We start from the raw sequence: 11,794 nt of genomic DNA, 5'->3' as shown, positions 1-11,794 counted from the left end.
ATTCCTTGCTCGATTCTTCAAACTTAAACCAAATTCGACGATACTGTTGAAAAATGGCCGATCAACTTGCCAAGGCACAGGATTTCGAGAACAAAGCGGAGAAGAAGCTTAATGGCTGGGGATTGTTCAGTTCCAAGTACGAAGATGCCGCTGATCTCTTCGACAAAGCTGCTAATTGCTACAAGCTTGCTAAAGCATGTAAATTTCTCCGCTACTGCTTTCTTCTTCTTTTTTTAGATCTTTGTATGATTCGATTGATTCCGTTTTTCATGCCCCCATGCATTGATTTGGGTAGAAACTTATTGTCTGTTGCTTAAAATTAAAGGGAATTCATCGTTCATCAAACAGGGAGCTGCTTGTTGGTTCTTGGTTGGAATTTGACCTACAAATTTTCCTTTTCTGGAATTTGAATTTATTTGTTTATGATACTTTTCTGGCAATAAATGCACTTATTTATGGTCGGTTTATGGATGCAACTGCCTATCCAGATAGAAAATATGAACGGTTATCTAGAAATGATAGATGGATACTGTATAAAAAGGTCTGGATGAGTTAGTTATCCGGATACCCAAATTCAATCTATCTGCAGAAGTTCGTAAATGCTTTAGCCATCTAATGTGTGAAGGACATAGCTTTAAATATAGGTGAAAAAAATGAAGGGAAATTATTCATCATATGATTGTTTAAGACTTCACATGGATGATGATGGGATGTTGACATTGATAAATTCAATCTTATGCACTCTGTTTTTTGGATTTTTCTTAATCTTTAAAAGGATTTTCCTTTTGACTCAGTGGAGGACATATATATTCCTAATCTCAAAGTCCTATACAGATTTTGCTTTTATTCAATTCTGTCAAAACCAGAAATGGCATTTGTTAGGTACTTTAAACATCTTAGAGAACCAGTCCATTTTGCCTACACATTAGAATCCCACAACAGTCACGGTCTCCTAATTTTGTAGTCTAATGATTTTGTTATCATTCACAGTTACTTTACCTCTTCTCACTATGAAACCTGTTATGTGGCCTTAATCTCTACGCATGCTGTGTTTTAGGGGATAAAGCTGGGTCAGTATACACAAAGTTGGCGAGTTGCTATTTGAAGGTATATGCTCAAGTGTCTGACAGTGCCTATTCCTCATGTCTTAGCTTCTCGTCATATTTTTAAAATCCTTTTTTTGTAGGTGGAAAGTAAGCATGAAGCTGCTCAAGCATCAGTTGATGCTGCCAATGCCTATAAGAAGACGTCTATTAAGGGTAAGTCTAATTTTTTAATATCTCTTGATTATTCCATGTCATGGCATTGATAAACTTGTATTTTTATTCCTTATATTTCTACTAGATAACTTTACAAATGTGGGAATCCTAACAATTTATCTTTGTTCACGTGTTGCCTTTGTTATATTAAAGTCACAATTTCTGCTTTGCCCTTGATATGGGTTTGCACGTAAATGAGAGACATACATTTCTTTCATATCGTGCACCCTCTCAAATCCAATATCACTTAAAATTTGATGTATGCTGATCTTGCTCAATAGTTCACTTTGGTAAGCTGTGGTGGTATGATTCCTCGTCTTAAACAGTTCATAGGACCATTCATATGCAGAACTTTATCAATGGCAATTCAATATTTCCTCTTCTCAAATACTTAATAACAAAATTCACATTTCTATTACTTGTAGAAGGGGGTTAATTAGTTTACCCAAAATCCCTCTTGAACTTTTGTACACTTGCACTATCAATTATGTGACCACTTACCTTTAGGTTGTATGTTTTTTCTAGTGCTCCCTGCTTTCTTCATTATTTTGTTTGCTCTTTTTAAATGAAAAAGATTGTGATGACTCGTGAGGTTTTTTAACACCAATTTTATGTCCTGTTGGAATTGGACCTCCTTTGTTGAAAAATCAATTTAGTAGAACATGAATAGAGAACCACAGTGAATAGAAAACTAATATGACAGTGTATCCACAGTTAAATGGTTTGCTAGGATTGGATTTTATTAGTTTTCTTTTTCTGTCTGAAGATTCTTGTTTACGGAGTGATAATCTTATGAAAATTGTCTTATTTTCTTTTTATATTTTTTACCAGACATTAATTCTCTGTGTTAATATAAATTGTCAACTCAAGAGGACTTATGAAACAACTTTCATGTTCTCCACATTTTTTCTCTGTCAATGTAAATCCATATATATTTTTGTTTCAGCTTAGTTTGTTTATAATTTAGGGTAAATTACTTATTTGGTCTTTGAGGTTTGAGGACTGTGTTAATTTGGTCCATAGGTTTCAATATTCGACAATCAAGTTCCCCGGGTTTAAGAAATAATTCTATTTAGTTCCTCACTTAACGTTAACCGTTAATTATTTAATTGAGGTTTGATGTGGGCCTGTGGCACTTAAGAAATAAAAAACTGCGATAATCTTTTCTTATTAAAAAACAAGAAAAAGTTTTCACCTCTCGACCTTGCTTTCTTATTCTCTTACCTCAGCTCTCTCTCACCTTCATCCCTCCTCTGGAGCCACCGTCTCCTTTCCCTTAGTTTCTTATCCAAGAAGGGAGGTTTTTTTTCCCTTTGTCTAGAGGGATTCTCGAGTTTCTGGCGAAAATGAAGGCATTGGGAGATTGTGCTTGCTATTTTGGAGATAGATGGTATAGTGGGTCTTTAAGCAGGCTATTTCCTACGTTGCTTAGGAATTTACTACTTGGGGTTCTGAGTTATCTCTTCGTTAGCATTTGGAGTCTTCTTTCACCCTTCCTTGATCTTCTTCAAAACTGATCCTCACCTCACCCCCTTTTTCTCCTTCCTCTTCAAAAGACACCCTTACCCCACCCACTTCTTATTCTTTTAAGATTTGAACTTTTTTTTAAAAAAATGGATTTGGGTTTAATACAGATTTAAAACAAAAAAAGAAGAAAAGAAAAAGATAAAGAAGAAGAGAGGAAGATGGAGGAAAAGAGACAGCTGTGATGGTGGTCATTGGTGCTGGTGTCAGAGTTGACCTCAAATATGAGGGAAGAGAAGGGAGTGTGACACAGGTTGGATAGGTGAATAAGGGTAAATGAAAGGGATTGAGTGGGGCATAATGGTGGCATTTGCTAAAGGAGAGAGGGAAGGGAAGAGGAAAGGGAAGATGGAGAAGAGATGTTTTTTTCTTCCCTTTATTTTAATTCTTATTTATTTTTTAATCAAAATATTATTATTGTTGTTTTAAATTTATTATTTTATCATTATAAAGTGTCACACCAGCCCTTCATTTAATAATTAATGGTTTCTGTTTAGGGAAAGACTAAACAAAACTGTTTCTTAAACCTAGTGGACTTGGTTGTTGAATTTTGAAACCTGGGTTCAAATTGACATATTCCCCAAACCTTAGGGACTAAAAAGGTAATTTATCTTAAGATTTAAATCATTATATAACCCATGGTATTCCTTTTTTTGTTGTTACATTGAACCCTATTAAGTAAAGAAATCTGTTGAAGCTATATTTTATTTGTCGTATTGTAGAGGCCATTTCAAGCATGGAGGTGGCAGTAAATCTATTTTGTGATATTGGAAGGCTCAGTATGGCTGCAAGATATTTGAAGGTGCATGCTTAAGATACTCAAAACTCAGCTCTTTAGTTTGGCAGGATCGTTTATAAACTAATTACTAAAGAATGCCTTTGGCTTTCTTTTACTAGGTTCTTTTTCTTTTGCTTCTGTTTCTACTTTGGCTGCAAGGGGTTGTAAGTTGTAAACTTGTAATTTTCTTTAATGATGTAGGAAATTGCTGAACTATATGAGTCTGAGCAGAACATTGAAATTTCTATGAGTTACTATGAGAAAGCTGCTGACTTTTTCCAAAATGAGGAAGTAACAACATCTGCGAACCAGTGCAAGCAGAAAGTGGCACAGTTTGCTGCTCAATTAGAAGAGTAAGCATTTCTAATTGTACTATTTATGTACACTTCTAATATATTACCGTTGAGTTGTCATGGACTCGCTAAGTTCTCGACAATACTTTCATCCTTTTGACAACGATTTAAGTGGCTATGAATATAGACATTCATATTTGTCAACAAGAGATCTATATACCCAATGTACTTAGTGTTTCTCAGTAATCTCTGTATTTTAGTGGGAAATAGATCTTTTATCAATTCAAGTATATAAGAATAAGATTTAATACTTTAAAACAAAGTACTAAAAAGTCATATTTTTAATATTCTTTTTTTCCATTGCTAGAGAATGAATTATAAGGATTCATGTGTATTTTGGTCTTAATGGTGTATTTGGTTTTGAATTTCAATTTTCCCCTTAATCTCGTAGATTTTGTTATTTTGTTTGTCTGGAGAATCATGTGATCCACATATAAGTTGATGCCGTAGTAAACAAAAAGGATATAAAAAAATATTTTGCTTATGTTTCGTTATGAACACAACACCATAGGAGGGTTTTCTTTTTATTGTGTATATATCCATTAACCAAATTGGAGTGCTTTTTTGCAACTCATTTGGTCTCCGGTTGTACTTGTACTATCAGTTTTCTCAAATTACAATATATTATCAATTACCTAACAAATGTAAACAGAAATTCTGTGCACGAAGGAAATTTACATCTGAATTCTATGCTTCAATAGCGCACATGAAGTCTCTGACCATGATGTGGCTTCTATTCTATTCATAAGGTGATAGGTAATGAATTGTGAATTTTTCTTAGGTACGATAAGGCAATTAAAATATATGAAGAGATTGCTCGGCATTCACTGAAAAATAACTTGCTAAAATATGGAGTCAAAGGACATCTTCTTAATGCTGGCTTATGTCAACTCTGCAAAGGTGATATTGTAGCCATCACCAAAGCATTGGAGGAATATCAGGTTCAATTCTCAGCCTTCAATCTTGATGGTTTGGAAACGGTCAATAAGAGAATGAATTGCATGTACCTTATTGCTACTGTCTTATTCAAGTGTTCTATATGTTGTTTTACAGGAGTTAGATCCAACTTTTTCTGGCACACGTGAATATAGACTTTTAGCTGTAAGTTGTTTTGATCTTTTATTGACGCTTTGTTTTATTGCTTGATTCTTGTCTATATGCACCGTGACATAAATTACCTGATTGAAGCAGATAACTATCATCCATCTCTTTTCATTTAGTTTGATGTCTAGTTCAGCTACTTGGACTTTTCCACATGGATTTTTATTTCATTCTTGCATGTGTGGTTGCCCTCAGATTTCCAAGATTTCAATTAGATGCTTCTTTACATTTTCTAATGCATCCTGCATTTCCCTATTGCTGTTCTTTTTGGGTTTTTTTTTCGAATTTTTTTAACATTGTTAATCAAAATTGTGCTCTCTTGAGCTGAACAAGTACTTCATCTGTCAGGATATTGCTAGTTCAATCGATGAAGAAGACGTTGCAAAGTTTACTGACGTGGTTAAGGAGTTTGATAGCATGACCCCTCTGGTAATTCTTTCTGTATTTGTGAAGTTATGTTGCGCTATAAATTCTAAAGATATCCAATTTGGTTGATAGAAATTGAAAGTACCGAGAAATCCTCACGTTGAAAACTTCACCTAGTCTAAGGTTTCCATTCCACGTGCTATTATCCAATATATATAATTGTTACTTGCAATATGATTGGGAAATAATTTTTTCATACTTTCTCAATGAAAGCTGTTGTGTGTGCCGTGTGTGTGTGTATATAGAAGTAGGGTATGAATTTGGTCCTACAATTGCTGGAAAAGGAAACTCAGTTGTGCTTTCTTTTATGTATAGTGGTAAATGCCTCTGTTTTGGAGAGTGTTTTCATCTGATGAGTTGAGTGCATGTATGCAACTATGGCAAACATATAAGATAGACTTTGCCTCTGGAAACCTATAGACCAACTTAATAGGATGGGAAGATTGAGTGCTCTAGAAATTGTTTCTTTAGAAAGATCAAATCTCCTTGTGTTTTTAAGTTAGAAAAATAATGCTTTGTTGTTTACTTACATGCACAAATTGCTATACCAGGACCCGTGGAAGACAACTTTGCTGTTAAGAGTGAAGGAAAAGCTTAAAGCCAAGGAGTTGGAGGAGGATGACCTTACCTAAATTTCTCTATATTAAAATGTTTTGTTGGGTCTCTGTTTGTTGATTGTTGCACTATATATGATGAGATTTATGTAAATTTTCACCACATTTGTAATATCTGTGATTCTAGAAAACATTACCTGGTTTGGGCTTCAATCAGTTTGCTTACACGAGTTTGTGAAGTTTGCCTATTTGAAACTATGCTTTCGTTTGGCTTTGCTTGAACATAAGTTTGAGATAATTGAGGATTACTTGGCCCCCCTTTTGACTTTGATTCTTATTGGGGGTTAACAAATCTATAGTTATAGTATAATCAGTTTTAAACAGGTGCTCCTCACTCTTGATGAAAGTTTGAAACAAGAGGGAGGGAGAAAGAGAATGATATTTTATTATAGAAAGTGTATGAGTTAGATACCTACTTTCTCTATCAAAACATATATTAAATTGTGATTTACAAATTGGAAGTCAATGAGGTAAGCAAAGTCAGCTGTTACATGGCGACTTGATTAAAATTTACTAATAATTATTATGAATTCGGCCACAGTTTAGGTCGGAAACGGCACTTAGCATAATTTAAGCTCAAGCGACTCTTTGTTATGGCAATTTTGTATTCTTTAATGTTCAAAGCCTCTTGAAGAGGGTATTTTTTTTATGTGCTTTGTAATCTCTCTCTTTGGTTTTTCTTGGACTTTTACTCTTGGGTAGTTGTTTGATTATTGCCTTTTTTTTCAAAAGGAAAATTAACAACAGTCTAGCAGCAGATTATAAACAAATTGTCATCTATGCATCTCTTCTCTCAATTATAAGTAAAAAGATTACCGTTGACTGTTGAGGGCTCTCCATGGCAATATTCAAAATTTATGAACACGTCTATGTCCATAGGGTTATTGGGAGGAGGGATAACACTTCCATAACAGAAAAGTTAGTTTCTCGAATTTCAAATTGATAAGATGAGTTTAATGAACAACTGAGTTGATCTAGTGTTCTCCAAACTCGAGACCTACAATCTTTTTGATATTGTTGGTGTTACACTTAATTACAGATAGGTATCAGAGAATGAACGACCTTAAGTTTCACAACATTCCTAATATCATTTGTTGTCAATATAACCATAAACATGTGCCATAGGAGTTGAAAAAAAACTTATAAATAGCCTCATTTGATTGCTCCAAAGGGGCCGAGTAAGTCATTTCTAAAGTAGATATTTTACCTTATTTTGTTTCGTGTCTAGTTGAATTAACCACTCGTAGTACTAATTTTTAATTCTCAAATTGTAATAGACTACACTATACTGGTACAATGATCTTACATAAGACCGTTTGAAAAATATCCAAACTTAACTAGAGGAAAGAGGGCAAAATGTCACTACCACCAAACACTCTTAGCAAAAGCCCAACACGACAGGATCTGAGTACCAACAAGTTTGTTTGAGCTTGAAAGATCTTCATCTCTTAATTTTCATTCAAAATTTAAAACTATTTCATAAATAGAAACTAGCACCTATGACGTATTAGTAAATATGTAACAAATATGTAAAAACGGGGAAGTATTTTGATAGGATTGTAACTTGTAAAAGTATTTAATATTTTAACAAAACAAAAAAGAAGTAATGAGAACAAATCCCAAAAACAGAAAACTAATAAATATTGAGATTAGTAACGTTTACTTAAAATAAACTTTAATTTTCATTTATTAAGGGAAAAGGGAAGGCTTGTTTTACAATCTACCTACCTCCAAAGAAAAGTCATTGAATTCCTCTGTTTTTCTTTTGGAATCAATACACCATAAAAGTTCTCTCTATCTTTCTCGTTTTACCTTTTCTTTTCCCTACCTCTTATCTCCATCATCTAATAATTGAAGTTTGGGGAATGCCCTTTGTTAAAGTATTTCTTTTAACTTTTTTTCCCCTTCCCATGCTCCTGTAGTATCAACTAAAATTTTCTCCAACTTTATTGCTTGTAACAATTTAAGAGTAAAATATATCATAAACACATAAGTGTGTGGTTCTACAAAATATATTGGTAAGTGAAAATCAATTAACAATTGAAGTCATTAAAAAGGGATAAAAATAAAGATAGGTTCAGAAAGTGGGGGCTAGAAAAAGAAAAGGGTAATATGAAAATAAATGACTTCTGTTCATGTTATGAAACCAATAATTTAGACCATTTAATATAAGGTTTGAAACAAAACCAATAGGCTACGTTTGGTATATCAATAATGAAAGATTCGGTATTTATAAAAGAAAAGAAAAACCCAAAAAGGCAAGTTGTTGGGTGGCTGCAAGTGGCAGATGCCTCTCATTCAAAGGCAATGAGGTCAAATGGGATGCCTCGCTTGTAACGACGTCGTTCATTGCAGAGCCAAGCCCAAAATTTTCACCTTCACCCACCATTGCAACTCGCTTTCTTGTTTGACCATTGCCTTCTCTCTTTTGACTCTCAGTTTATCGAACAATTTGGGCCCTTTCAATACCATTTTTTTCTTTCTGTATCCTGTGTCTGGTGGTGAACAACTCACTCTGCTTTAACCTTTAATGTTTCTTTGAAGCTTTGCTGATGACGAAGGATACTTTTGTGCAATCGAATGATTGAACTCCTCTGTTCTTGGGAGAATCCTCGTGGGATCCGCTAATTTTTAGTTTTCAGGTAACTTGTATTGCTTCTACCTTGTAAATTTTCCACTCAGTTTGTGGGTGGGGTTCTTTGCTTCTTCAAGAGGCTAACTGGCTATTGCTGAACTTTGGTATTTATGAGTAAACTTGTATGTTGTGTTAATCAGACTTGATTTTGAGTGAATTAGTGAATTGGGTTTCTCAATCATTTTGTATATGGCGTTGGTTTCTTAGTTTTGGGGATGGTTTGATTAGAAGGTTTGATTTTTTTTTTCTGGGTTAGCTTTTGTTTGGAGTTTCGACTGTATATTTCATTCGACCACGGTGCATTTCATGGTTTGATTTTGTTTAGATTAATCTATTTTGGGGGATGTTCTTGTGCTTCTTTGTTTCTAGTTTGTAGGCTTTCCATTTCTTGTGTCTAACATTTGACTCTGGCTGTAATGAGTAACAAAGAGATTTTTGGGCCAACAACTATTGTACTGATTGAAAATGATTGAATCGTTTGTGTAGGAATGGGCTCAACCAACGATAGAAATGGCAATGGTGAAATAGAAATATCTAACAGCAAAGAAGGAGAAGCTCAAAATGCTTTCTTCTCTACATCTCAAAAAACATTATTGCATGATGAAGTCACACAAAGAAGATCCCCTGTTTCCATTACTGTGGTGGCTCCTATTAAGAAAAGATTCTTCAACTTTGGTTCAGCATCTGCTAGATTCCAGCAGATTGCCAAGGAGAAAGACGACATTTCACGATCTGTGCATTCGTCAAGTGGTCATCATATTCGAGAGCGCATAAGTGAAGTATTTTCTAAGAAAATTGAATGGGATTCGCTCTTGAATATGAGCAAAACATGGATCAGAGACCCAATGAACATAGCTCTTTTCATTTGGATCATTGGTGTTGCTGTGTCAGGTGCAATCCTGTTCCTTGTCATGACTGGGATGTTAAATGGTCCATTGCCGAAAAAATCCGAAAGAGATGTTTGGTTTGAAGTAAACAATCAAATTCTGAATGCATTGTTTACCCTTATGTGTCTGTACCAACATCCAAAGAGAATCTACCATCTCATACTTTTATCTAGATGGAAACCTGAAGATGTTTCCAGACTTAGAAAGCTTTACTGCAAGGATGGGACTTATAAGCCTCATGAATGGGCGCACATGTTGGTGGTTATAATTCTCCTAAATGTGAACTGTTTTGCACAGTATGCACTTTGTGGCCTAAATCTTGGTTATAGGAGGTCTCAGCGGCCAGCCATAGGAGTAGGAATATGCATATCTGTTGCAATTGCTGCACCGGCCGTGGCTGGTGTCTATTCTATAATTAGCCCCTTGGGGAAGGATTATGATTCTGATATTGACGAGGAAGCACAGCTTCCAAGCCAGACAGTTATTGGTGATCAACGGCAACGGCTTAGGTCAAAATCACTAGAGAGAAAGTATTCACTTGCTACAAGAGATGAGCACAAAATTATCGAGACCAATCCACAATGGAGTGGTGGGATACTTGACTTTTGGGATGATATATCTCTAGCCTACCTTTCCCTTTTCTGTAGTTTTTGTGTATTTGGATGGAATATGGAGAGACTGGGTTTTGGAAATATGTATGTTCATATTGCAACATTCATCCTATTTTGTATGGCTCCTTTCTGGATTTTTCTCTTAGCTGCTGTAAACATTGATAACGAAACTGTTAGGACACTTATGGCTGTCACTGGGATTGTTCTTTGTGTATTCGGTTTACTTTATGGCGGTTTTTGGCGGATACAGATGAGAAAGAGATACAATTTGCCAGCATATAACTTTTGTTTTGGCAAGTCTGCTGTGGCTGACTGCACTCTATGGCTTTTCTGTTGTTGGTGTACTCTGGCACAGGAGGTACGGACTGGGAATTCATATGATATAAAGCAAGAAAAGTTTTGTAGGAAGCACACAGAAACAGACGAGAGTAACTGTGTCTATATTGAAGATAATAAATCCGGTTTGGGTTCTCCTCTGGCAAACATCTCCAGTCCATCTAAGATTATCGCTGGAGGTTCTCCTATTCCTAACTCAAGGGGTTGCTTTAGTCCAGAAAGGCCTCTTGCTTCAGTGAAAGAGGAACTTCCAGAAGGTGCAGGTAATACTATGATGCCTCCTTCTCCTTCTTTGATTCATAGAGAAACGACATGACTCGGTTCAAGAAAAGGTTTGTACTTATGGTTTGTGAATGAAAATATATAGAGTTTTTTTGTCCTATTTTTGTGTATTTATAATGAATTGGAATTGCTTCCTTTTTCTTGAATATTCTGTCTATTGTACGTAGAGAGTTTGTAATGAAATTTGTTTCATACTTGAGTTTTATTCAAAGATCCACATCGGCCTTTTCTTCTTATTATGCACTTTGATGATAGGAAACACGTGTTTTTTTATATTGTTTGAAACAATTGAAGTAAAGAGCTAACCAAATTGTTGAGAGGGAAAGAAAATGGTCATCAGATTCTCTAGAGGAGCTAATAGTGAAACCTCACAAATAGCAGATATGATAATATAGCTGCTAAATATTTTTGAGAAGCTTCATTTCTTCCTTGTTTGTTTATTTTCTGATAATGTTATTGCATCAATGAATCCATATCCAACTGATTTTAAAGATTAGAAAGGAACTATGCAGGACTGTTCTGAGATGAGTGACTTAGTGGCTGAGTTTGAGAGGTGTGTGCCGGTAGGGCGTCATATGTTTGTTGGTGCCCTGCGCTTAGCTAACAGTGTGGCTCACCGTCTTGCCAGGGCGGCTCTTTTGTATGGTTGTTGGGATGCTGTTTTTACTTCTTTCCCTTCTTGGTTTTCCTCAGCTCTCAGGGAGGAGGTTGGGTTTATGTGGTTTCTGTTATAAAAAAGAAAGGAACTATGCAGAATTTATACCCTTGTCAGTGACTACTCCATTTATTTCATCTTTTCTGCCCTTTAGTTTAACCAAGAAGATTGTCTGACAAAAGAGGCTATAACCTTTTGAAGTATGTTGATATCCTGGATATTCTTATAATATCTTTGACCAAAATCCTTCGCTGTATTTATCTTAGTTAAGACTCCAAACTTTGTTGATGCCTCAGATTCTGTAGAGGTGCTTCTTGTACAAAATATCTGATA

The 11,794-nt window shown here is 35.1% G+C and overlaps 2 protein-coding genes across 2 annotated transcripts; both read left to right on the top strand.

Moving 5' to 3' along the window:
• On the top strand, positions 1–6,311 carry LOC101219469 (alpha-soluble NSF attachment protein 2). The gene is made up of 9 exons (XM_004138355.3): positions 1–198; positions 1,058–1,107; positions 1,187–1,259; positions 3,506–3,585; positions 3,763–3,914; positions 4,696–4,855; positions 4,968–5,015; positions 5,364–5,444; positions 5,993–6,311. Exons 1-9 carry the CDS (start codon positions 54–56, stop codon positions 6,071–6,073), a joined length of 870 nt encoding a protein of 289 aa, XP_004138403.1. The 5' UTR covers positions 1–53; the 3' UTR covers positions 6,074–6,311.
• A 2,051-nt stretch (positions 6,312–8,362) lies between these two features.
• Positions 8,363–11,042, top strand: LOC101219709. Its single transcript, XM_004138356.3, has 2 exons — positions 8,363–8,697; positions 9,177–11,042. The coding sequence occupies exon 2, from the start codon at positions 9,179–9,181 to the stop codon at positions 10,838–10,840; it is 1,662 nt and encodes a 553-aa protein (XP_004138404.1). The 5' UTR covers positions 8,363–8,697; positions 9,177–9,178; the 3' UTR covers positions 10,841–11,042.
• Positions 11,043–11,794: the final 752 nt, after the last annotated feature.

The sequence above is a fragment of the Cucumis sativus genome, chromosome 6, assembly GCF_000004075.3.
Source record: "Cucumis sativus cultivar 9930 chromosome 6, Cucumber_9930_V3, whole genome shotgun sequence".
Taxonomy (NCBI): domain Eukaryota; kingdom Viridiplantae; phylum Streptophyta; class Magnoliopsida; order Cucurbitales; family Cucurbitaceae; genus Cucumis; species Cucumis sativus.
This window is presented reverse-complemented; position numbering and strand designations above follow the sequence as displayed.